The 23,800-nt window shown below is 55.9% G+C and overlaps 1 protein-coding gene across 9 annotated transcripts in view; it reads right to left on the bottom strand.

Moving 5' to 3' along the window:
• Positions 1-10,426: 10,426 nt before the first annotated feature.
• FOXP4 (forkhead box P4) overlaps positions 10,427-23,800 on the bottom strand; it is a 61,910-nt gene continuing 48,536 nt past the window's right edge. For 3 of the 9 annotated variants that reach the window (XM_021542632.3, XM_085561217.1, XM_085561218.1), the window contains exons 9-17: positions 23,120-23,207; positions 21,412-21,501; positions 19,973-20,174; positions 19,799-19,875; positions 19,570-19,671; positions 14,463-14,584; positions 14,290-14,356; positions 13,666-13,832; positions 10,427-12,133 (exon numbers count right to left, since the gene is read on the bottom strand). In XM_021542632.3, coding sequence (XP_021398307.1) covers positions 11,989-12,133; positions 13,666-13,832; positions 14,290-14,356; positions 14,463-14,584; positions 19,570-19,671; positions 19,799-19,875; positions 19,973-20,174; positions 21,412-21,501; positions 23,120-23,207 — 1,060 coding nt within the window. In that variant the 3' untranslated portion in view covers positions 10,427-11,988. The remainder of the gene's footprint in view (positions 12,134-13,665; positions 13,833-14,289; positions 14,357-14,462; positions 14,585-19,569; positions 19,672-19,798; positions 19,876-19,972; positions 20,175-21,411; positions 21,502-23,119; positions 23,208-23,800) is intronic. The other 6 variants (XR_014950151.1, XR_014950152.1, XR_014950149.1 and 3 more) reach the window with 3 other exon arrangements.

The raw sequence follows: 23,800 nt of genomic DNA, 5'->3' as shown, positions 1-23,800 counted from the left end.
AACGCCGAGGAGCCCAGGCTGGAGCAGCAGCAGCAGCAGGGGTTGTCACACTGTCCTGTAGTAGGTGCATTTTCCCTCAAGATTTTTTCATAGAGGAGCACAGAGAAAACAATTTCTATTTCTGCTCCTTGTTTTTCCCATGTGGAATGTGTTTGGAGAATTGTTTACCTGGGGTGATGGCTGGGTTGGGTTCTGGTGAGGATTGTTTGAGCCTGGTGGTCAATCCAATCCAACCCAACCCAACCCAACCCAACCCAACCCAACCCAACCCGACCCGATCCGACCCGACCCAATCCAATCCAATCCAATCCAATCCAATCCAATCCAATCCAATCCAATCCAATCCAATCCAATCCAATCCAATCCAACCCAATTCAATCCAATCCAATCCAATCCAATCCAACCCAATCCAATCCAATCCAATCCAATCCAATCCATTCCAACTCAACCCAACCTACCTGGGGCTGGGCTCTCAGAGAGGGTCAGGAGTTGTGAGTGAGTTAGATTTAGTAGTTAGAAAAGTAGGTTTGTAGTTTTAGTATCTCCTTTAAATAGTATATTAATGTATTTTAGTATAGTTATAACAAAGAAATCCATCAGCCTTCTGAGCTGGAGTCAGCATCAGCATTTCTCACCAGGGAATTCCCGATGCTGTCCCGTGCCCTCCCCGCTGTGCCAGGCCAGGGGTCACTGCCCAGCCCCTCCGGAGCCGCTGGGTTTTGCAATCCGGAGTTTCGGAGCCGGGGGAGAGACCTGGGGGCTCCCCGGAGGTGCCACAACCCGCTGCCACCACTGTCACAGCGCTGTCACTGTCCCCAGCAGGGTGAGGGACAGGAGGCCGCCACCGCTGTGTCCATGTGGGAAGGAAACGGGTCGGGAAGTGGGAATGAGAGATCCTGGAGCACGAAGCGGGGCTGGAGCGCTCGGGGTTCGTCCTGAAGGCAGAGCTGGCACTGAGGGTGAAGCATCGGCACCCCGTGTTCTGTCCCTGGGCATCCGCCCCACCGCAGCTCCCGCGGATCCGCACGGCCCCGCCACCGAGGTTTGGAGATTTTGGGAGCTGCTCCCGGTGTGGATTTGGCCCCTTTTGTGTCTGGCCTGACAGACAGAGCACTGTGCCCTCCTCCAGCCTCCTGCTGGGGTGGGTTTTAGTCTCTCACGGGGTTTTTGTGCAGTTTCTGCACGTGAAGCTTGGCCAGAGGGGCTGCGGGGGGCTCAGCAGGGAGGATTCCCCAATTTTTTCCATCCTTTTCTGTATGGTTTGATCCCTGAAACCCACCCAGAGCTGCAAAGCAGCCTCCAGCCCCTCCTGCTTCCAGCAGGGCTCTGCCAGCTCTCCGCAGCGTTTTTTAGGGCAGCATCCAGGCACGGAGCTGGACCGGGGCTGGGGCGGTGCCGGCATCGCTGAGTCAGTGGAACCGTGCCAGCCCCACGCGATGCTGCCACGCCTTCCCCCTGCTCACCTGAGCACCTTCCCCCTGGTTACCTGAGCACCTTCCCCCTGTTCACCTGAGCACCTTCCCCCTGCTCACCTGAGCACCTTCCTCCCTGCTCACCTGAGCACCTTCCCCCTGGTTACCTGTGCACTTTCCTCCCTGCTCACCTGAGCACCTTTCCCCCTGGTTACCTGCCTGAAAATTCCTCCCCGCTCACCTTCCCACAAATCCCCCCCTGCTCACCTGAGCACCTTCCCCCTTGTTACCTGTGGGGCTCAGGTTCAGTCAAAGAGAGAAACGAGAGTTTCTAGCCAGGCAGGAGCCTGGGAAAGAGCTGGAGAAGAACGTAAATAATTCTTTATCTCTCTGGTTGTTCACATTGTTTGTAGTTCAGTTCTATCTCTGTGTGTCAAGCACTGTACACCAATAGGGTGAATGGTTTTCAGGACCAATGGAGTTGGTCCTCACAGAGCTCTGTATAAAGAGCGGGGTATTTTGAATAAATTGGAGTTTTACTCTCACAGCCTTCTGAATCAGATTTCTCTTCATTCCCGTCCTGCCTTGACAGCGACAGTCACCTGCCTGCGCCTTCCTCCCTGCTCACCTTCCCACAAATTCCCCCCTGCTCACCTGCCCGCACCCCTGTGGGTCCAGCCCTGCCTCGGCCCGGGCAGCCCCAGCGATGCTCCCAAAGGGAGCCCAGGAGCGCTGGGATGGGGCCGGAGCTTCCCCTGCTCTGCCAGGGCCAGAACGGAGGCAGGAGTGCGGGTGTTGGAGCTCGGCTCAGGGGTGGGTGGGGATCCCTCTTTCCCCAAACCGACCTATTAACCTAAAAAAAAATATTAAAGGCTAGTTGGGAAGCTTAATCACAATTCTGGGGGTGCAGGATCAGTGCAGCCATGGCTTTGAGGGGAACAGGGCTCCCCAGGCTGGCAGCCCCAGCTGTGCCATGCAGGGAAGGGTTTTACAGGGATTTTGGGGATGCAGAGCAGCAGGGCTTTACCTGGGGTGCCACCTGTGCCGTGGGCATTGGGACAGCCTGGAAAAATCCGTGCTGCTGCTTGGCATGGACAGAATGCACCAGAAACTCCTGTTAATCCTGGCTGGGGGCTGCTGGGCCCTGGGCAGGGGGGGCTGGGGGAAATCTGGCCCTGGAAAGCTCCAGGGATGGAGAGAGCAGGAAAACACTCGCTGTGTCCAGGGGGTCACGGATTGCTCAGCACACAGAAAGGAGTGTGGCCCATAAAAACAAGGATTTCCCCCCCAAAATATCATCCTCTGCAAAGAAAGGAGGATAGAGAGGAGCAGCCTGAGCAGGGCCTGGGGTGTGGGGGAGCCGCAGTGTCCGAGGGGAAGGCGGTGGGGTCTGGCTGGCTCCGGGAAAACAAAACCAGCCGTTCCTGTGGCTGTGTGGCTGCCCCGAGCCACATTCCCCAGCCCTGGCACCATTCCCCAGCCCTGGCACCATTCCCCAGCCCTGGCACCCGGCTCCGCTCCCGGCTCCGCCGCCGCCAAAGCAAACCCAGCCCGGCTCCCGCAGCTCCTGCTGCTCCTCGGGGGCAGCAGGGCCTGGGCTCCACCTCCCCTGGATCTGCACCCCAAAAAACCCGGATCTGCACCCCAAAATCCCCGGATCTACACCCCAAATCCCCGGATCTATGCCCCAAATCCCCCTGGATCTACAACCCAAAACCCCCGGATCTGCACCCCAAATCCCCAGATCTGCAGCCCAAAATCCCCAGATCTGCACCCCAAAATCCCTGGATCTACATCCCAAAACTCCCAGATCTACACACTAAAATCCCCAGATCTGCATCCCAAATCCCCCTGGATCTACACACCAAAATCCCTAGATCTGCACCCCAAAACTCCCAGATCTGCTCCTCATCACCCCCAGATGTGCACCTCATAGCCCCTGGATCTGTACCCTAAAACTCTGGATCTGTGCCCCAAAACTCCCAGATCTGATCCCCCAAATCCCCCTGGATCTACACCTCAAGACTCCCACATCTGCACCCCAAATCCTCCTGGATCTACATCACAAAGTTCCCAGATCTGTACCCCCAAATTTCCCAGATCTGCACCCCCAAATCCCCAGATCTGCACCACAAAGCCCCAAGATCTACACCCCAAAATTCCCAGATCTGCACCCTAAACCCCCCTGGATCTACCCCCCAAACCCCTGATCTGCACCCCAAAACCTGCGGGTTCCCCACAGCTCCCCGTGCCCCAGACCGGAGGCGTTGGAGATTTAAACCTCCTTGACCTTCCCGTCTCCGGCGAGGATTCAGCACCGAAACCTCGATTTTCGCTTCAAAGAGGCTTTTGCAACATTCCCGGCACCAACCCCTCGGCCGAGGCTTGGAAAAGAAAATAAATAAATAAGAGAAAACCGCGTGTGATCCTGGAAAACAAGGAACGAAACAGCCCTGGGGCCACAGAGTGTGGTGGGATGGGGCTGGGTGCCGGGACAGAGCTGGGCTTTGCTGGCCCAGCCGTGTTTTTTTGGGGTCTGAGCCATCACCCCCCGATCCGTGGAGCAGAATTTCCCCGTCCCTGTGCACGCACAAAGTCTCTAAACAAAATAACCTCCTCAAACCCTTCTGCTGGGGGAGGCTCTGCAGTGAATGACCCCAGTGTTTGACATGTGCTGCTGAAGGATTCTGATGAGTCACCAGCTATTTCTGTAAATAATTACAAAAAAAAAAAAAAAAAAAGAAAAAGAAAAAAGAAGGAAATGGACATTCGATATTTAAAAAAAAAAAAAAAAAATTGGGGCCCTGTGAACATCCATCTTTGGAAGATGGGAAAATTAAAAACTTCCCCAAAACTTCCCTCCGCTCTGTGTTCCATCCCAGGTTTCTGCAGAAGTGGGGATGAGCTGAAGGTTCTGGAGAGGTTGGGCTGGCAGAAGTGGGAGCTGACACCCAGCCGGGGCCTGCTCCCGCCACTCCTGGCCTTTTCCTCCCCACAATTATCCTTTTCCCCAGGAATGAGTGGCCCGAGTGTTTTGGGGTCCCTTCTTGGCCCCAGTCCCAGGGGATGCACCACAGAGACCCCCCGAGACAGCAGAGGCTCAGGGAAGGCCCAAAAGCAAGAACCCTTTGGACATTTCCTTTCCTGACCTTGATATTCCAATTTCTCAATGCTCATTTAAGAAAAAAATCAAACCCAAAACCCCCTTTAAAAAAAAAAAAAAAGGGTCTCCCTTTTAAAAAAGGAGGTTCTCCCTCTTTTTTCTGGGTTCTTTTGGAAGCTGTGCTGGCTCTGGGTTATCCAAGGCAGTGACTCCCCCCGGTTGTGCTTCAGGAGTGAGGAAAAATCCCAAAGATTTGGGGCAAAATATTGAGGTGGGCAAAAATTCCAAAGATTTGGGGCAAAGCATCGAGGAGGGCAAAAATCCCAAAGACTTGGGGAAAAGCATCGAGGTGGACAAAAATCGCAAAGATATGGGGAAAAGCATCAAGGTGGGCAAAAATCCCACCATTCCTGGGATTTTCCTTCCCATAATTATTCTTCTTCCCATTTTTTTGAGCCCCCAGAGCAGGGTTGCCCCAGGAATGAGTGGCCCAAGATTTGGGGCAAAACATTGAGGTGGGCAAAAATCCCAAAGATTTGGGGCAAAGCATTGGGGTGGGCAAAAATTCCAAAGATTTGGGGCAAAGCATTGGGGTGGGCAAAAATCCCAAAGATTTGGGGCCCAGCTGGAGAGAGGGGGGGGATCCATGTGGAGCAGGAGGGGTGGGTGCCTCCTGCCAGCGTTTTTTGGGGTACAGGAAATCGTGCACAAGGCCAGAGTGACCTGTCCCAGTGTCCCCTCCCATCCACTGACTGGTTTTGCAATCAAACTGGGAGAGTTTCACGTCTGTGCCAAGGGAAAAAGAAAAAAAAACCCAAAAAACTATAAAAAGCAACTAAAAAAAAAAAAAAAAGGGATTGAAAAGTTTCTAGTTTAAAAGTTAAAATCTCCAAGTGTTAAATCCATCAGTGCCGGGGGGAAAATGAGAAACCAAAACCCCCAGAGATGGGGAGGGGAGATGGGACCCCCAAACCCCCAGAGATGAGAAAGGGGAGATGGGACCCCAAACCCCAGAGATGAAGAGGGGAAGATGGGACCCCCAAACCCCCTGAAATAGGAAAGGGGAGATGGGACCCCAAAACGCCAGAGATGGGAAAGGGGAAATGGGACCCCAAACCCCAGAGATGGGAAAGGGGAGATGGGACCCCAAAACCCCCTGAAATAGGAAAGGGGAAATGGGACCCCAAACCCCAGAGATGAGAAAGGGGAGATGGGACCCCCAAAACCCCAGAGATGGGACCCCCAAACCCCCAGAGATGGAAAAGGGGAGATGGGACCCCAAACCCCCTGAAATAGGAAAGGGGAGATGGGACCCCAAACCCCCAGAGATGGGAAAGGGGAGATGGGACCCCCAAAACCCCCAGAGATGGGAAAGGGGAGAGGGGACCCCCAAACCCCCAGAGCTGCTGCAGCCCCCAGCTCACCCCAATGCTCACGGAGCAGCTGAAGCCACTTTTCGCCCCTCTCCTTCCCATTGCTCCTGGAGGGATTTTTTGGAAGGATTTCCTCACTGGAAAGGGGCTCAGGGATTGGGAAGGAGGTGCCCAGAGAGATGCTGGAGTCGCCATTCCTGGAGCTTTTCAATTTGGGGCTCACAGACAGATCTCAGAGCTCGATAAATCAATGAATTCTGTGAAAACTCTCACTTTTTTTGTGGCGTTTTTGGGTTTTTTTGGGTTTTTTTTGTTTTTTTTCCCCTTCAACAACCCGAAGCAAAGCAGGCCAGCAGCACGATAGGTAATTTCTTTTATTGCATTTTATAATGCCATTGTCCATACAGGTTACATGCAGCTAGACCTACTGTACAAGGGTTTACCGTCTGCCCAGGCAGACACACGGAGCTCGGGTACAAAGACACAGCCAGCAGCGCGGGGCAGGGCGGGCAGGCAGGGAGGGAAGGGGTCACTTTTTACACACCCACCCTCCCTCTGCCCCCTCGGAGCTCTGCCCACCTCCCCAGCATCACCTCCCCGCCCAGCGCCGCGCGGGATGGGAATAAAACAAAAAAAAACAGGGAAAAAATAATAAAAAAAACCAAAATAAATCAAAAAAAAAGAGGTGGTGGCAGGGCTGGATGTCCCCAACCTGTCGTGGCTCCATCCCCACCCCTCCACCAGCCCCTGGCTCTGGAGTGTCCCGACCTTCCCCCAGCGCTTCCAGGACAAAAACGCAGATCCAGGGAGATGCTGAGGTTGGCCAGGGGTGTAAACAAAGCAAAGAAACCCTTTGGTTTGATGCAGGTTCGGCTGCTGCTCCTCTCCAGCGGCTCCTCCCTCCCAGCACTGGGGTCTGACCCCCTTCCCCAGCTTTGGGGAAAAGAAATCATTGAGGAATTAATTTAAAAAAAAATAAACAACAAAAAAACCCAAAAATAAAACAACATGGAAAATGAATTCCTTCAGTGGGAGATACCAGAAAAACACATTTAAGGTCCAGGGAGGTGTCCACAGCTGCCCCTCACGGAAGTGCCCCAAGGGTGGAGAGAAACAGGAAATAAATCACAAAAATACAGAATAACCACCCCATTCCCCCCCACCCCAAAACTAAAAAAGCAAAATAAAAGAGAACAATTTGTGTTGGTGGGTGGAAAGCCAGAATATCCCTATCTCAATATATACAGACACGCAATTCTGCCACGTGTTTGGTCCTTGAGCCTCCCTCCCGCAGCGTTTTGAGGTAAAACTCGCAGAATTTGGGAAAATTCCAACCCAAAATGGAGCAGAGGGGTGGGGAGGGAGGAGGGGACACGCAGTACCTGGGCTGGGTGGGAGCCTGCAGAGGTGGCCGGGCTGGCTGGGGGTAAGAGAAAAAATTAAATTTACCCCTGAGTATCAAAGCGGGAACTTTTCCCTTTGGAATCTGGAATTCCCGGGGGGGGGAAAGGCATCACCTGGAGCCACGGGGCTTTTCCAAACCTGTGCATTGTGTTTTAAGGAAAAAAGAAATTCCTTTTTTATATTGATATATTTATTTTTATATATAGATAATATCTAGGGAGTGCTCTCGGGAGCCGGGATGGGGCCAAGGAGCATCGGGAATTCTCGGAGCAGAGGGGAAGGAGCCGGGTCCGTGTGGGTTTGGGGGTGTTGGGGGATTTTGAAATCCACGGGGGATCTGCAGGATTTTGGGGGTGTTTGTACCTGTGGAAAAGTTTAAAAAAATAATCACACCCCGAGGAGGTGGAAAAAAAAAAAAGGGAGAGGAGGAAAAGGGGAGCAGCTACTGAACCCCCCCCAAAATCAGTGAGGGGGCTGGGAAAGAGGGACAATAATTCCTAAAATCCCAAAAACCTGTGGAGGGTGGGAGCATCCCAAAGTCTGGAAGGTCCAGCCCTTCCTGCTCCTTCCCGGGAATAAAGCAGCAAAATGTGATAAAACCCCCATGGCAGCTGTAAACTTGTTCCAAAAATGACTTAAATTAAGGATTGGGGGAACAAAGGTGAAAAATAAAAAATAAAAGGGAGGAAAAAAGAGAGAAAAGAGAAATGGAAAAAAAAGGAGGAAAGAAAAAGGAAGGGAAAGGGGAAAAGTAGAAAGAAAAATGGAGGGAAAAGGGAAAAATGGGGGGGGAAGAAGAAAAAAGAAAATAGAAAAGAAAAAAAAAGGAAATGGAAAAAGGAAAAAGGAAAGAGGGAGAAAGGGGAATAAAGAAAAATGAAGGCAAAAAGAAAAAAGGGAAATCAGGGGAATAAAGAAAAAATAGAAGAGGAAGAGAGGAAAAAGGGGGAATAAGGAGAATAAAAAAAAAAAAAAAGGAAGAATAAAGGAGAAGAGGAAAAGGGGGAAAACATGGAAAAGGGAGAGAGAAAGAAAATAAGAAAAAGGGGGAAACCAGGGGGAAAAAAAGAGAAAAAGAGGAAAAAATAAAGTAGATGGGGAAAATCCACGGTGCTCGCAGCCCCTTGGGCAGGATGGGGGGGACTGGGATGGACTGGAATGGACTGGGAACAACTGGGATAGACTGGGATGGATGGGGATGGACAGGGATGGACTGGGATGGATCGGGATGGATCGGGATGGATGGGGATGGACTGGGATGGACAGGGATGGACTGGGATGGATCGGGATGGATGGGGATGGACTGGGATGGATCGGGATGGATCGGGATGGACTGGGATGGATCGGGATGGACTGGGATGGACTGGGATGGACTGGGATGGATCGGGATGGATCGGGATGGATCGGGATGGATGGGGATGGACAAGGATGGACTGGGATGGATCGGGATGTGGCAGCAAAAGGTGCCCCCCAGCCCGGGCTGGGTCTTTGGTGCCCGGCAGAGGCCGGGAAGGGGCCGGGCACGGGGAATGTGCCGGGAATGAGCCTGGAATGACCCAGGAATGTGCCGGAAATAAGCCGGGAATGAGCCAGGAATGAGGCCGGGAATGAGCCAGGAATACTCCAGGAATAAGGTGGGAATGCGCCGGGAATGCGCCTGGAATGAGCTGCGAATGCACCGGGAATGAGCCGGGAATGACCCAGGAATGAGCCCGGGAATGAGGCAGGAATGCTTCAGGAATGAGCCCGGGAATGAGCCCGGGGATGCTCCGGGGATGAGCCAGGAACGCTCCGGGAACGCCCCGGGAACGCTCCGGGAATGATCCCGGGGATGCTCCGGGAATGATCCCGGGGATGGCTCCGGAAACGCCCCGGGAATTCTCCGGGAATGAGCCCAGGAACGCTCCGGGAACGCTCCGGGAACGCCCCGGGAATTCTCCGGGAACGCTCCGGGAGGGAAGCGCTGTCCCGGCGCTCGGCACCGGCAGCCGCGGGCGCGGGTGACACCTAGAGGGGTGACCGGGGGAGCGGGGAAATAAATCCCGGACCGGGCACGGGACCGGCCCACCGAGCCGGGACACCCCCGGGGACACCCCCGGGACGTCCCGGGACATCCCGGGACATCCCGGGACACCCCCAGGACATCCCGGGACATCCCGGGACACCCCCGGGGACACCCCCAGGACACCCCCGGGGACACCCCCAGGACACCCCCGGGGACACCCCCGGGACATCCCGGGACACCCCCGGGACATCCCGGGACATCCCGGGACATCCCAGGACACCCCCGGGACATCCCGGGACACGGGGGTGGCACAGGGACCCGCCAGGCCCCGCAGCCAGCTGGGCACGGAGGATGCGCCGGGCAAGGAGAAGGATGAGGAGCCCAGGCTCACCCCACAGCGTCGGGAGCTCCTGGGGGGTCCCAGAGGTGACACATGGGGTGACACCAACACCTTTCCCTGACCCACGGCTCTGGGTGTGGCACTTCCAGCCCAAAACGCGGCTCCCGTGATGCCAGCGGTGACACAACCCCCCGGGAATGTCACATCCCGGGATAACGGGGACGGAGAGGGGCAGGGGAGAGCTCGGGGTCGCTTTGGAGAGCCCAGAGGTGGCTTTAAAAACCAGAGCAGCTCCAGGTCCAGGACTGCAAATCCCTGGTGACCCTGCTGGGTGCCAGCACAGCCAGAGCCAGCCCGGCTGTGCCAGGGAAGGGGGAACTCCCAAGGAAGGGGATGATTCCCAGGAAGGGGATGATTCCAGGGAAGGGGATGATTCCAGGGAAGGGGATGATTCCAGGGAAGGGGATGATTCCCAGGAAGGGGATGATTCCCAGGAAGGGGATGATTCCAGGGAAGGGGATGATTCCAGGGAAGGGGATGATTCCCAGGAAGGGGATGATTCCAGGGAAGGGGATGATTCCAGGGAAGAGGATGATTCCAGGGAAGGGGATGCTCCTGAGGGACTGTGATGCTCCCCAAAGCCACCATGGGAACACTGGCAATGCCACGCTGCCTCCCAGGAGGAGCCTGGCACTGGGTACCCACATCACCACCCCAGAAAGAAAGAGCAGGGAGAGGAGGGGCGTTTGGTTGTGTTGTTCACATTATTATTAATTTTTTTGTGGTTTCTTTCTTTTTTTTTTTTTTTTTGGCATGAATACCATCTGTCCACCTGAACTACGGACCTTCTGTCTCTAGAAATCTTTTGGTATCTTCCCATCTGGACGCAAACAAAAGGATGAGGAAAAGAAAAGATGAAAAGCAGAATTTCCTCCCCCGCCACCCCCACACCAGCAGGCAGATTTGGCCACCACAGGGATCCTCCAGGGCCAGCTTTGATGACCCCCAGGTCCTCTGCAGGTGCTCAGCCATGGGGATCTTGCCCCTTTGCTCCACCAAGCCCCTGGCCCAGCTTTGGGGATGGAAGGGGAGGCACAGGGAGCTTTTCCCTGAAGTGAAATGGGAGCAGTGGCCATCCCTGCTGGCTGGGAGGGGGCACCGCTGTGGCCGATGTCCAGCAGGAAGGAGGGAGCTGTGTCCTGGCTGGGGTGGTCAGTGCTGCTGGGATGGTCAGTGCTGCTGGGGATGGTCAGTGCTGATGGTCAGTGCTGCTGGGATGGTCAGCACTGATGGTCAGTACTGCTGGGGTGGTCAGCACTGATGGTCAGTGCTGCTGGGATGGTCAGCACTGCTGGGGTGGTCAACACTGATGGTCAGAACTGATGGTCAGCACTGCTGGGATGGTCAGCACTGATGGTCAGTGCTGCTGGGGTGGTCAGCACTGATGGTCAGTGCTGCTGGGATGGTCAGCACTGCTGGGGTGGTCAACACTGATGGTCAGAACTGATGGTCAGCACTGCTGGGATGGTCAGCACTGATGGTCAGTGCTGCTGGGGTGGTCAGCACTGCTGGGATGGTCAACACTGATGGTCAGCACTGATGGTCAGCACTGCTGGGATGGTCAGCACTGATGGTCAGAACTGATGGTCAGTACTGCTGGGATGGTCAGCACTGCTGGGGCCAGCAGCCCCCCAGCAGCTGGGGCTCAGGGAGGGTGGTCAAGCTGGGAGGCCCTGGCTCTGCTGGCCAGGCACAGGTGACAAGAGGACACTGTCCCACCACCGCGCTGCTCCGTGTCCATCCCGGCTCCGTGGCAAACCCCACATCCGGCAGAGGATTCAGCCCCGTTTCTGCCCTTTCTTTCCCCAAAAGCTGGGGGGAGGCAGCCCGTGGGCAGCGTCCACGATCCCTCCGTAGTGCAAAACCCAGCGGGGGACGCAGAGGTGGCAGCGGGGTCCTGCCATCGCTCCCCGGGGCGCGGGCACCGCGGCGGAAGAGGGGACGGAGGAGCCTTCCCTGCAGGGAGGCAGGAGGGACCATTTCGGACAGGAACCACCAACCTACCATCCTCGTCCACCAGTCACTAAGCAAGGGAGGAAGGCAGGAAAAGTCCAGCTCTTGGGGTTTTTGCTTCTGGTGTCGTGGCGGGGCCAGCGAGGGACACGCCAGCAGCAACAGGTCGGTGTCGTCGTCATCGTCGTCGTCCCAAGGAAAACCTTTTGCTTTGTGGAAGTGCCTTGAAAGAACCAGGATAACGCCAAGGTCACCTCGGGGAGGTGGGAGCGTGGCTTGGTCTCCGTCCAGGAGGGTGGGAAGGGTTTGCCCCTCGGTGGGGGAGGAGGAAGGAGTCCTTAGGACAAGTCCTCCACCGGCAGCTCCTCCTCCAGGTCCCTGTCGTCGGGGATCGTCACATTCTGGTTGGTGGTGGCCATCAGCGACACGGGTCTGCTGTCGTCCTCCGCCTCGGCCGGCTCCTCCTTCACGTGCACGGGGTGGCTGTGGGGAACGGGAGCCCTCAGCCTCGGGGAGTGGGTCCCACCACCCAAAACCCCCCCAAGTTCCTGGTCCAGAAGGCCCCTCACCCTGGGGATGGGATCCAAAACTCTCCTCACCCTGGAGCAGGAGCCCACAAGCAGCTCCCGGTGGCTGTGGGGAAGGGGAGCCTTCAGCCTCAGGGAGTGGGTCCCACCACCCAAAACCCCTCCGAGTTCCTGGTCCAGAAGGCACCTCACCCTGGGGATGGGAGTCAAAGCCCTCCTAGCTCTGAGAACAGGAGCCAAAACTCTCCTCACCCTGGAGCAGGAGCCCACAAGCAGCTCCCGGTGGCTGTGGGGAAGGGGAGCCTTCAGCCTCAGGGAGTGGGTCCCACCACCCAAAACCCCTCCGAGTTCCTGGTCCAGAAGGCCCCTCACCCTGGGGATGGGAGTCAAAGCCCTCCTAGCTCTGAGAACAGGAGCCAAAACTCTCCTCACCATGGAACAGGAGCCCACAAGCAGCTCCCGGTGGCTGTGGGGAAGGGGAGCCTTCAGCCTCGGGGAGCTGATCCCATCACCCAAAACTCCCTGAATTCTTTGGTCCAGAGCCCCCTTGCCTTGGGGACAGGAGCCAAAATCCCCTTTGCCCTGAGAGTGGGCACCCACAAGCAGCTCTGGGTCACTGTGGGGAGGGGGAGCCTTCAGCCTCGGGTTGTGGGTGCTACCACCCAAAACTTCCCGAATTTTTTGGTCCAGAGCCGCCTCACCCTGGGAACAGGAGCCAAAACCACCCTTGCTCTGAGAGCACAAGCAGCTCCTGGTGGCTGTGGGGAGAGGGAGCCTTCAGCCTCGGGGAGCTGACCTCATAACCCAGAACTGCCCGAGACTTTTGGGCCAGAATCCCCTCACCTGGGGATGGGAGCCCACAAGCAGCTGCTGATGGCTGCGGGGAGGGCGAGGCCTTCAGCCTCGGGGGGTGGGTGCCAACACCCAAAACTACCTGAAATTCTTGCTCCAGAACCCCCCTCACCCTGGTGATGGGAACCCAAACGGTGACGAGAACCCAACTCCCTCACCCTGGTGACAGGAACCCAAACCCCCTCACCTTGAGGACGGGAACCCAAACCCCCTCACCCTAGTGATGGAGCCCAAACCCCCTCACCCTGGTGATGAGAACCCAAACCCCCTCACCTTGAGGACGGGAACCCAAACCCCCTCACCCTGGTGACGGGAACCCAAACCCCCTCACCCTGGTGACGGGAACCCAAACCCCTCACCCTGTGGACAGGAGCCCAAACCCCTCACCCTAGGGACAGGAACCCAACTCCCTCACCCTGGTGATGGAGCCCAAACCCCCTCACCCTGGTGATGAGAACCCAAACCCCCTCACCTTGAGGATGGGAACCCAAACCCCCTCACCCTGGTGACAGAGCCCAAACCCCCTCACCCTGGTGATGGAACCCAAACCCCCTCACCCTGTGGACAGGAACCCCCAGAGCTGGCAGTGCCCCGCGTGCCAGGCTCGCCCAGCAGCCCGGGCAGGGCCAGGCTGACCTGTACTGCTGCGGGGACAGGCGGGGGCTGCTGCTGCCGTTGCTGTTGACCTGCTCCACGGTGCTGCTGACGTCGTCGTGGCCCACGTGCAGCATGGCGCTGGCCGAGCTGGTGTTGATCATGGTGGGGCTGCTGAGCAGGGGGAAGCTGCTCTCCGCCAGCGCAGCCTGCGGCAGGGAGCACGGGTTGGCACGGAATTTGGGTCAGAAGGTCCTTCAATGCCATCTCATCCCACCCTGCCCGTCGTGGGCAGGGACACCTTCCACTATCCCAGGTTGTTCCAAGCCCTGTCCAGCCTGGCCTTGGATGCTCCCAGGGATGGAGCAGCCAAGCAGATCCCAACGAATTCTTTGGAATTTCATGCCATTATGGCTGTCCCCTCGTTGTATTCTAAATATATCAGTATTTAGTTGTCAGAATTAAGGCCGGTTCCTGCAGCCACAGCTGCTCTGTGCCTCACCCTCACAGGGAATGATCTCCATATATCAAACCTGAATTTCCCCTCTTCCAGCTTGAACCCATCCTCCTTGTCCCTCTTTTCCCGATGAGAAGCAAGACCCCAGTGGAGATCAGGACTGTGGAGGGCTGAGTGTCCCCACGTCCCTGTCAGGGCTGGGTCCTTACCTGGTAACTTGCATTAAGTGCTCCATAACCGAGTCCTGAAATCATATTTTTGACTAAGGTGGGACTCCTGCAGGAAGAGAGAGAGAGCAGAGGGATGCAGGGCTGAGCATCCCTGGGCACCGGGGTGGTGGTGGCAGCTCTGGGGCAGCGTCCCGCGGGGGAGGAGCACCCACCCTGTCATCTTTGGTGGCCTTCGCTTTTGGTACTCGTGCTCGTCCACGGTCCACACGGCGCCCTTGACGTTCTCCACGCGCACGAAGCACTTGTGCAGGCTCAGGTTGTGGCGGACGGCGTTCTGCGGGCACGCGGCTCTCGGTCAGTGCCACGCCCTCCTCTTCCTCACCAGCCTCCTCCCCGCCCGGCCCCACAGCTCCTGGGGGTGTCCTGACACCCAAATTCTCCCCACAGCCCCTGGGTGCTCCTGGCACTGAGTGCCCACGACCCTGCCTGGAGGAGCCCGGCCTGATGCTGAGGAAGGTGGGGACGGGGTGGGATGAAGGACAGCAGCTCCACCAGCTCTGGTGATGCTCAGCAAAGCCAGCTCCTCTTTCCCTTCCTTTTTCTTTCCCCCTCCCCTCCTGTTTTGGTCCTTTCCCTCCCTTTCTTCTTTACATCGACCATCTTTACATTTCTAAATGTAAAATAAAGAGACACACACGTAGGCAGACAGCGCAGCCCCGAGAGATACCGGCTCCCTTTTCCCCTTCCAACTCCCTGCCATTTGCTACTGCCCCTATTTCATTACCAATTTTAATTTGCCTCTAATTAAATCCTGTGTATTTTTCCGACTCACTTGCTAATCCATGAGGGAGGCAGGAGGCTGGAGTGGAATCTCTCCGAGCTATAATTACAAAGGGCCTAATCACGCCGGGGCTCTGCCTTTGAATAAATTTCCTTGCATTAAGGTTCTCAGATTCTCTGCCTTGCAAATGAGAATGACCCCAATTTCAGGAAGTTGGCCTCGGAGGGTTTTTTTTTTCTCTCCTTTTTTTTTTTTATTTCGAGTCCTGATTCGTGATGAGAGACTAATTCGTTACGCTAAAACATTAACAGCAATTTAAAAGGTCGGGCGGGGGCTGTATAAACAAAGGAGCCTGGCCAGCACAACAAGGCAAGAGGAGACACAAGGACTGAGCCCCCCCCGCCTTCGAGGGCCAGAGCGCCCAGAACGCGCCAAAGGCTCCGGCATCGGCCCTTGGGCCGGGAATTTGGGCAGGAAAACAAAGCTGGGCTCGTCCCTTCTCATCCTTTTGTCCATCCTCCCATTCCTGCAGCCACCCATTCCTCCATCCGTCCATCCATCCATCATTCCATCCATCCATCCCTCCATCCATGATTCCATCCATTTATTTCTCCATCCCTGCATCCATCCATCATTCCATCCATCCATCCCTCCATGAATCCATTCATCCATCCCTCCGTCCCTCCATCCATGATTCCATCCATCCACCCTCCATCCACCCATGAATCCATCCCTCCCTTCATGATTCCATCCATAAATCCATCCCTCCATGGCTCCATCCATCCCTCCATCCATGATTCCACCCATGATTCCATCCATCCATCCATGAATCCATCCCTCCATCCATGATTCCACCCATTATTCCATTCATCCATGGTTCCATCCATCCATCTATTTCTCCATCCCTGCATCCATCCATCATTCCATCCATCCACCCTCCATCCATCCATGAATCCATGCCTCCATCCATGAAACCATCCACCTATTTCTCCATCCCTGCATCCATCCATCATTCCATCCATCCATCCATCCCTCCATGGTTCCATCCATCCCTCCATCCATGATTCCACCCATGCTTCCATCCCTCCATCCATGAATCCATCCACCTATTTCTCCATCCCTGCATCCATCCATCCATCCATCCATCCATCCACCCATCCATCCATCCACCCATCCATCCATCCCTCCATCCATAATTTCATCCATCCATGAATCCATCCCTCCATGGTTCCATCCATCCATCCATGAATCCATCTTCCATCCATGATTCCATCCATCCTCCATCCATCCATGAATCCATCTTCCGTCCATGAATCCATCCACCTATTTATCCATCCATCCTTGATTCTGTCCATCCATGATATCACCCATCATCCATCATCCTCCCTCCCTCCATCCCGCCATGCCAGGTGACACAGGTGCAGGTGACACACAGGTGCAGGTGACACAGGTGCAGGTGACACAGGTGCAGGTGACACAGGTGCCAGGACACACAGGTGCAGGTGACACAGGTGTAGGTGACACAGGTGCTAGTGACACACAGGTGCCAGGTGACACAGGTGCCAGAATGACACACAGGTGCTGGGTGACACAGGTGCAGGTGACACAATGACACACAGGTGCCAGGTGACACAGGTGCCAGAATGACACACAGGTGCAGGTGACACAGTGCCAGGTGACACACAGGTGCCGGGTGACACACAGGTGCAGGTGACACAGGTGCAGGTGACACAATGACACAAAGGTGCCAGGTGACACAATGACACACAGGTGCAGGTGACACAGGTGACACAATGACACACAGGTGCTGGGTGACACAGGTGCAGGTGACACAGGTGCAGGTGACACAATGACACACAGGTGCTGGGTGACACAGTGCCAGGCTGCTCCTGCCTCCTTCCTTCTGTCCCAGAAAAGCACTGGCAGTGCCCGGGAGCGTGGCAAAGCCACCAGCTGCCCTGCCCTCAGTGTCCCTTTGACACCCCCTGGAAAGGCTCAGGTGGGGATAGAATTAAAATTAGAAATAAATAAAATAAAATAAAATAAAATAAAATAAAATAAAATAAAATAAAATTAAAATAAAATAAAAATAAAAATAAAATAAAAATAAAATAAAATAAAATAAAATAATTAAAAAATAAATAAAATAACAAATAATAAAATAAAATAAACCAAAGGAAAATAAAATAAAATTAAATGAAATTAAATAAATGAAATAAAATAAAATGAAATTAAATGAAAAAATAAAATAAAATAAAATAAAATAAATAAAATAAAATAAAATAAAATAAAATAAAATAAAATAAAATAAAATAAAATAAAATAAAATAATTAAAATAAAATAATCCCTGGCAGCGGGCAGGGTGTGATCCTGCATCCCTGGAGCCCGCCGTGCCCCATCCCTGTGCGCTCCCGGGTCACAGAGGAGGTCCCAGGCCAGCCCCAGCCTGGGGGCAGAGGGGCCGCGGCCCCGCCTCAGCCCGGGCTGCCTTTTGTGTGGCGGGCAGTGTTTGCTCAGAGCCAGGCCCAGCTGCTCTGTTTGCTTCTCATCTCTCTCCTCTAATGATGTTTGCTCTGCACCCTCCAGCCTCTCCTGCTGGGTCTCCCCGTGCCTTCCCCACCTTGGTCCCATCCCAGGGGGAAGCTGCAGGAAATGAGGGAAAAACCCCAGAAAAGTGGTTTTGAAGGAGAGGAAATATGTTATTTTTTCCCTGTGTCTCCCTCTCCTTCAGAAGAAGCCTGGCCTTGGGCACTGCAAGTTGTGAAGGGAATTAAGCCTCCCCCTACCGGCTCTTTTTAATCCCCTGCCATCCCTTTTTGGTGATAGAAGAGGAAAAAATAAAGAACAAAAAAAGGGAAGCAGAAAACTGAGCGATGCCCTTCTCCAGCTCTGCCCTTGCTAACACGAGGTATGTGGAAACTGCAGAAAAAAACCCCAAAATGTTTATTCCTTACAGCCATAAAAAGGCAGGAAAAAGGCATTTTTACCTGCCATTATCTCCTTGCAGAGGGGGAAACTGAGGCCACGGGAGCGGTGATGGCCACAGAAGGCTCTGCCCCATTCCAGGGGTTTGCCAAAATCCCTGATATCTGCCCCAAAGCTTCCCGTGGAAGCAAAGCCTGCATCTGCAGCAGCGACACACGGGGGCCCTGAGCTCCTGGAGAATGGATTCCTCCTCCTCAAGCCTCTCCAAAAGCTCCATCTCACTTGCACCTTGCTGATTTTAATTATTTTTATTTAAACTAGCAGCTTTCCCTCTGCCACTCCACTCCTTGCTGCCCTGAGCGGGAGGGAGCCGAGCTGCCTCTCAGTAAATACATGCAGCAGGAAACAATAAATAAATAAATCTTCCCTGGTTGAGGCAAGAAGTGAAATCACAGAATCACAGAACTGCTCCTTCCACACCCCCCTGCTCCTCTGAGATGGCTTTTCCCAGCTCTGATTTCTAAAATACAAAGAGGGAGCAGCCCCAGCACTCGTGTGCTGCCCCAAAATTCACTCCAGCAGCTCAGGCTGGTGACAAAACCTCCTCAGTGACAAAAACTTTTGTCTGTGCGAGGGGTGGGGGGCTGCAGAGGGGTTTCCCTGCTGACGGTCCCCTTGCCTCCCTCCCTGCATTCCCAGCTCTGTCACCTGCCCCCAGGTTATCAATAACCTTATTTGCTGTTCCCATCTCTCACTCCTGCCTCCACCCTTGCTCTCCGCAGAAAATCCCTGGATTTTACCACACAGCCCTTTGCTGTATCCCACTGCAGGGGATGATGCATGCCCACAGCCCAGCGAGGCGTTTTAGGGGGGCAAAAAAAGTGGGGTTTGGTCCTAAAATCGCTTCCTGCAGCATTTTAGAGCTGGGCAATGAACCGGTCCTTTGGCACAGGAGCATCGCCTGCAGCAGCCAGGCCTGGGGGGATGGGGTGGGCGTGGGGGGAATGGGGTGAGGTATTGGGGAAATGGGGTGAAACATGGGGGGAATGGGGTGAAACATGGGGGAATGGGGTGAGATGTGGGGAAGACATGGGGGGAATGGAGTGAGAATGGAGGGAATGGGGTGAGCATGGAGGGAATGGGGTGAGAATGGGGAAATGGGGTGAGCATGGAGGGAATGGGGTGAGCATGGAGGGAAATGGGATGAGGCATTGGGGGAATGGGGTGAAACATGGGGGAAATGGGGTGAGACATGGGGGAAATGGGGTGAGATGTGGGGGGAGACATGGGGAGAATGGAGTAAGCATGGAGGGAATGGGGTGAGCATGGAGGGAATGGGGTGAAACATGGAGGGAATGGGGTGAAACATGGGGAAATGAAGTGAAATATGGGGGGAATGGGGTGAAACATGGGGGGAATGGGGTGAGACATGGGGGAAATGGGGTGAGATGTGGGGAGAGACATCGAGGGGAATGGGGTGAGCCTGAGGGGAAGTGGGGTGAGCCCAAACTGGGTTGGGATGAGCCTGGGGCAATGGGGTGAGCCTGGGGCAATGGGATGAGCCCAGGCTGGCTCGGGGAGAGCCCAGGGTGCCAGGCAGGGCTGCTCTCACCTTCCAGGTGGCCGTGTTCCTCCGGAAGTAGGCGAACATCCGCGTGAACCAGTTGTAGATTTCGTTCAACGTTAGCTGCCTGTCGGGGGTCTCCAGGATGGCCTGGGCAGCCGCAGAAGGGACAAGGCTGTCACTTGTAGGGTCTGACACCCATCCCAAGGGGCAGAGATGGGGTTCAGCAGGTTTGGGGGGGGGAGGTTTGGGGTGCACACCCCAAAGTGGCTCTCACCTGCCGGATGAGCGAGGCGTACGTGAAGGGCGGGCGGACGTCGGCGTTTTTGTAGAACTCGTGGTTCTGTGCAAGCTCTGCGGGGGGACAGCGAACGGGGAGAGGGGAGGGAGCTGGAGGGAAGGGACCCCCGGAGCCCCTCGGGAGGGCACCGAGCCCCAGCCCGGAGCTCACCTGAAGAGATCGGGGTGCAGAACTTCTCCGAGCTCCTCCTGCGGATGGGCCCCACGCTGTGTAAGGTGGAAGAGCTGATGACGGAGGGGCCCTGCCGCAGGGGCGTGATGGGCGCCGTGGCCGAGGTGGGGGGGTGAGGTAAACCGTCGGGAAACGTGTCCGAAGTGCTCTTGGAGAGGGTGGCACTGGAGACCAGGTTCAGCTGCACGGACAGGAGGGGAGGGATAGCGTTGGGAGGGCTGGGAGAGCCCCGGGAATGCCGGGAATGGCGGCGCCGCCGAAGGAGGCGGGGAGGGGACAGCAGAGGGGCACTGGATGGGCTTGGGAAGGGTGGGAGGGAACCATGGGGTGGGGATGGACCCGTGGGATGGGGATGGGCCCGCGGGATGGGAATAACCCATGGGATGGGAATAACCCATGGGATGGAATTAACCAATGGGATGGGGATGAATCCATGGAATGGGAATTAACCAATGGGATGGGGATGAATCCATGGGTTGGGGATGAATCCATGGGATGGGAATTAACCCATGGGATAGGGATTAACCTATGGGATGGGAATAACCCATGGGATGGGAATAACCCATGGGATGGGAATAACCAATGGGATGGGGATGAATCCATGGGATGGGAATAACCAATGGGATGGCAATAACCCATGGGATGGGAATAACCCATGGGATGGGAATAACCCATGAGATGGGGATGAATCCATGGGATGGGAATAACCAATGGGATGGAAATAACCCATGGGATGGGAATAACCCATGGGCTGGGAATTAACCAATGGGATGGGGATAACCCATGGGATGGCAATAACCCATGGGATGGCAATAACCAATGGGATGGGGATGAATCCATGGGATGGGCATTAACCAATGGGATGGCAATAACCCATGGGATGGGAATAAACCATGGGATGGGAATTAACCAATGGGATGGGGATGAATCCATGGGATGGAAATTAACCCATGGGATGGGAATAACCCATGGGATGGGAATTAACCAATGGGATGGGAATTAACCAATGGGATGGGGATAACCCATGGGATGGGAATTAACCAATGGGATGGGGATTAATCCAGGGATGGGAATTAACCAATGGGATGGGGATGAATCCGTGGGATGGGAATTAACCCATGGGAGGGGTTGAATTTGTGAGATGGGGATGAATCCATGGGATGGGGGTAAATTTGTGGGATGGGGATGAATTTGTGGGATGGAGATGAACCAGTGGAATGGGGATGACTCCCTGGGATGGGAATGAACCCATGGGATGGGGATGAACCCACTCCATGTCAGAGCTGGTGGAGCAGCTGCATTTGCCAGAGGGTGGCCAGGGCACAGCCATCCCACGGAGCCCAGCCAGGTGACGTGCACAGGGCAGGGAGGGATGGCAGCCATCAGCCAGGGGACGGAGAGGGCAAGAAGGGACTCACGCTTACAGGCTGGCTGAAAGGCTTTGGCTCTGAAGGTCTCATGTGGAGATGGGCCATCATTGCTTGGAGACGCTCGCTCTCCTTGGCCAGCTGGGGGAGGCAGGAGGCAGGACAGGGACGGTCACACCGCGCCCAAGTCACCACGGAGGTGCCCACGGCCTGGAGGAGCTGTCACCAGCCCCCAGACTGATCTGGGACAGGCAGCAACCCCCAGGGTGTCCCTCCAAGTGCCACCTCCTGCCTGATGCTGGCTCCTGAGAGCCCCAGCGGGGCTGTGGCAGCTGTGGGGGCTGCTGCACCCACCATGGAGGGCACAGGGGCCGCTCCAGCTCCGTGTGTGCACTGGGGGAAAGATCCACAGAGCCACTCCCAGAGCCCCCAGCCCTGGGTGTTCTTGTGGCCAGTCCCGCTGTCCCTGTGCTGTCCCCTCTGCCCTCCTGCTGTCCCTTCCATGGGTCCATCCATCCCCCCAGCTCCCCACACCGCTGTAATTGCTCCCTGCCCGCCGCAGTGAGCACCGGGCTGAAATATTCACTGTGGCACCAGGAGAGACTTCGAGGCCGGCGGAGCCGATGGGATCTGACACCCCACTCCCACCCCATCACCTCCCCTTCCCAGCGGGACCCCTCAAGCTCGGGGAGTCCCCGCGCTGCAGCCGAACCCCCTGGCAGGGCTGGGCGAGGAAGGGGTTAAAAGCGGGAGGCAGAGCAGGAGTTTGCAGCAAGTTTGGAGCAGCTCGGCTGCTTTCTGCTCATTAGAGCTGACAGCTCTCCCCTCGTGATGCAGCCGGCACAGCGGGAGCTCCGCGCTCCAAACTTTCTAATTGGTGGCTCCGTGGCAGGTTCCTCTCTGCACACACACACACACACACACACAGCTCTGCTCTCGCCCTTCAGATTTTTTTTTTCTCTTTATTATTATTATTTTTTTCCCCTCCTCCCCTTTTCCTTTCCCTCCCCTCTTTAAGCCTCAGTAATTGCTTTCAAGCTCTGGCTCTGCCGAGGGGATGGATGGCAGGGATGGCCCGGGCAGCCTCCACAGCCACCGGGGTTTGGCTGCATCCTCCCCATCCCATGTGAGGCCCCTAATTTTGGTCTGGGGGGTGTCCCAAGGGTGCTGCACTCATCCTGCTGGGCCAGTGGTGTGACACGGAGCCACGGGCACGCTGAGCCCCTGCCAGCCCCAGCACTGCCCCACCGTGGGGTCACCCCCTGCCCCACCCCACTCCCCAGACCCCCATTTCTTCCTCCCTCCCTTCTCCACGCACCGAATTATGCCGAGCACGCCGGGGGCTCGGGGAGGCAGGGAAAAGAACTATTTAAAGAACTGCCTTGCCAAAAATAGAGCCCCGAAGCTGGGCTCCAAAGACCACACTCAGCCACCGAAATAAAAGTGGCCTGGTTTTCAAGCAGACTCCCAGGGAGGTGGCACAGCCCTGGCAGGGACAAACCCTCCTGCCTCCCACATCTCTGGCATCTCCTTTTCCCCACAGGGACACTTTGGGATGAGAGGGGAGCTGGTTTGAGGGTTTGATTTCCACCCGGATGCAGGATTCCTCTTTGGGAAGGGCGTTTAAAACGAGTCCCCAGGGGGGTGGTTACAGTCCCCAGCCCTGTCACCGTCTCCTGAGGGGAGCAGAGGAAGCTCAGGGTGACACAGAGGTGGCTTTGTGTCCCTGTGCCCACGGGGGCTGGGGTGGGACACCCACCTGTATCTCCAGCTGCTGTACCACTTGCATCTGGACTCGACACTGGGCCGTGCTTCGGTCATCAAGTGCATGTTCTGTGTTGAGGTGTCTGGGCAGGAGAACACGGAGCTTTGGTTAGGCCTGGGCATGCCCAACACTCAGCCCCTCCACTGGGGCCACACCTGGGATCAGCCCTGACCTGCAGATTGCTCAGGGATGCTCGGGCACCGCTGCCCAAAGCGGGGTGAGCGCGAGGGAAACTGAGGCACGGGGGTGACCGAGCGAACCAGGCTGTGGCACCACCCCAAACCCAGGCTGGAGGACACTGAGCCCTGCCCAGGGCAGCCCCAGGGTGTTTAGGAGCCGCCCCTGGCAGAGGGAAAGCCCGTGGATCCTCCTGGAGCAGGGAGCTGGCAGGAGGTGCCAGCAGGACCTGAGGAGCAGGTTCCAGGACACGGGAGATTGCCTTCCACGCTCGGAGGGAAGCCCCGAGGGCAGAGGGTGGCATTTCCAGGCTCTTCCCCATCCTGCCTCCTGTTTATGAGGTGCTTTCTTTAGGAAGCACCGGGACCTTTGGTCCTCGCTGCCCTCCCTCCTCCTCGGGGAGGGGAAGGGCTGCGGGCGACAGAGCTGTCACTTGCTGCAGAGCCACCACCTCGCCCCCAAGCCCAGCAAAGCACCAGCCTGGGGACACAGCCATCC

The sequence above is a fragment of the Lonchura striata genome, chromosome 26 (genome assembly GCF_050655825.1).
Source record: "Lonchura striata isolate lonStrDom1 chromosome 26, ASM5065582v1, whole genome shotgun sequence".
Lineage (NCBI taxonomy): Eukaryota > Metazoa > Chordata > Aves > Passeriformes > Estrildidae > Lonchura > Lonchura striata.
This window is presented reverse-complemented; position numbering and strand designations above follow the sequence as displayed.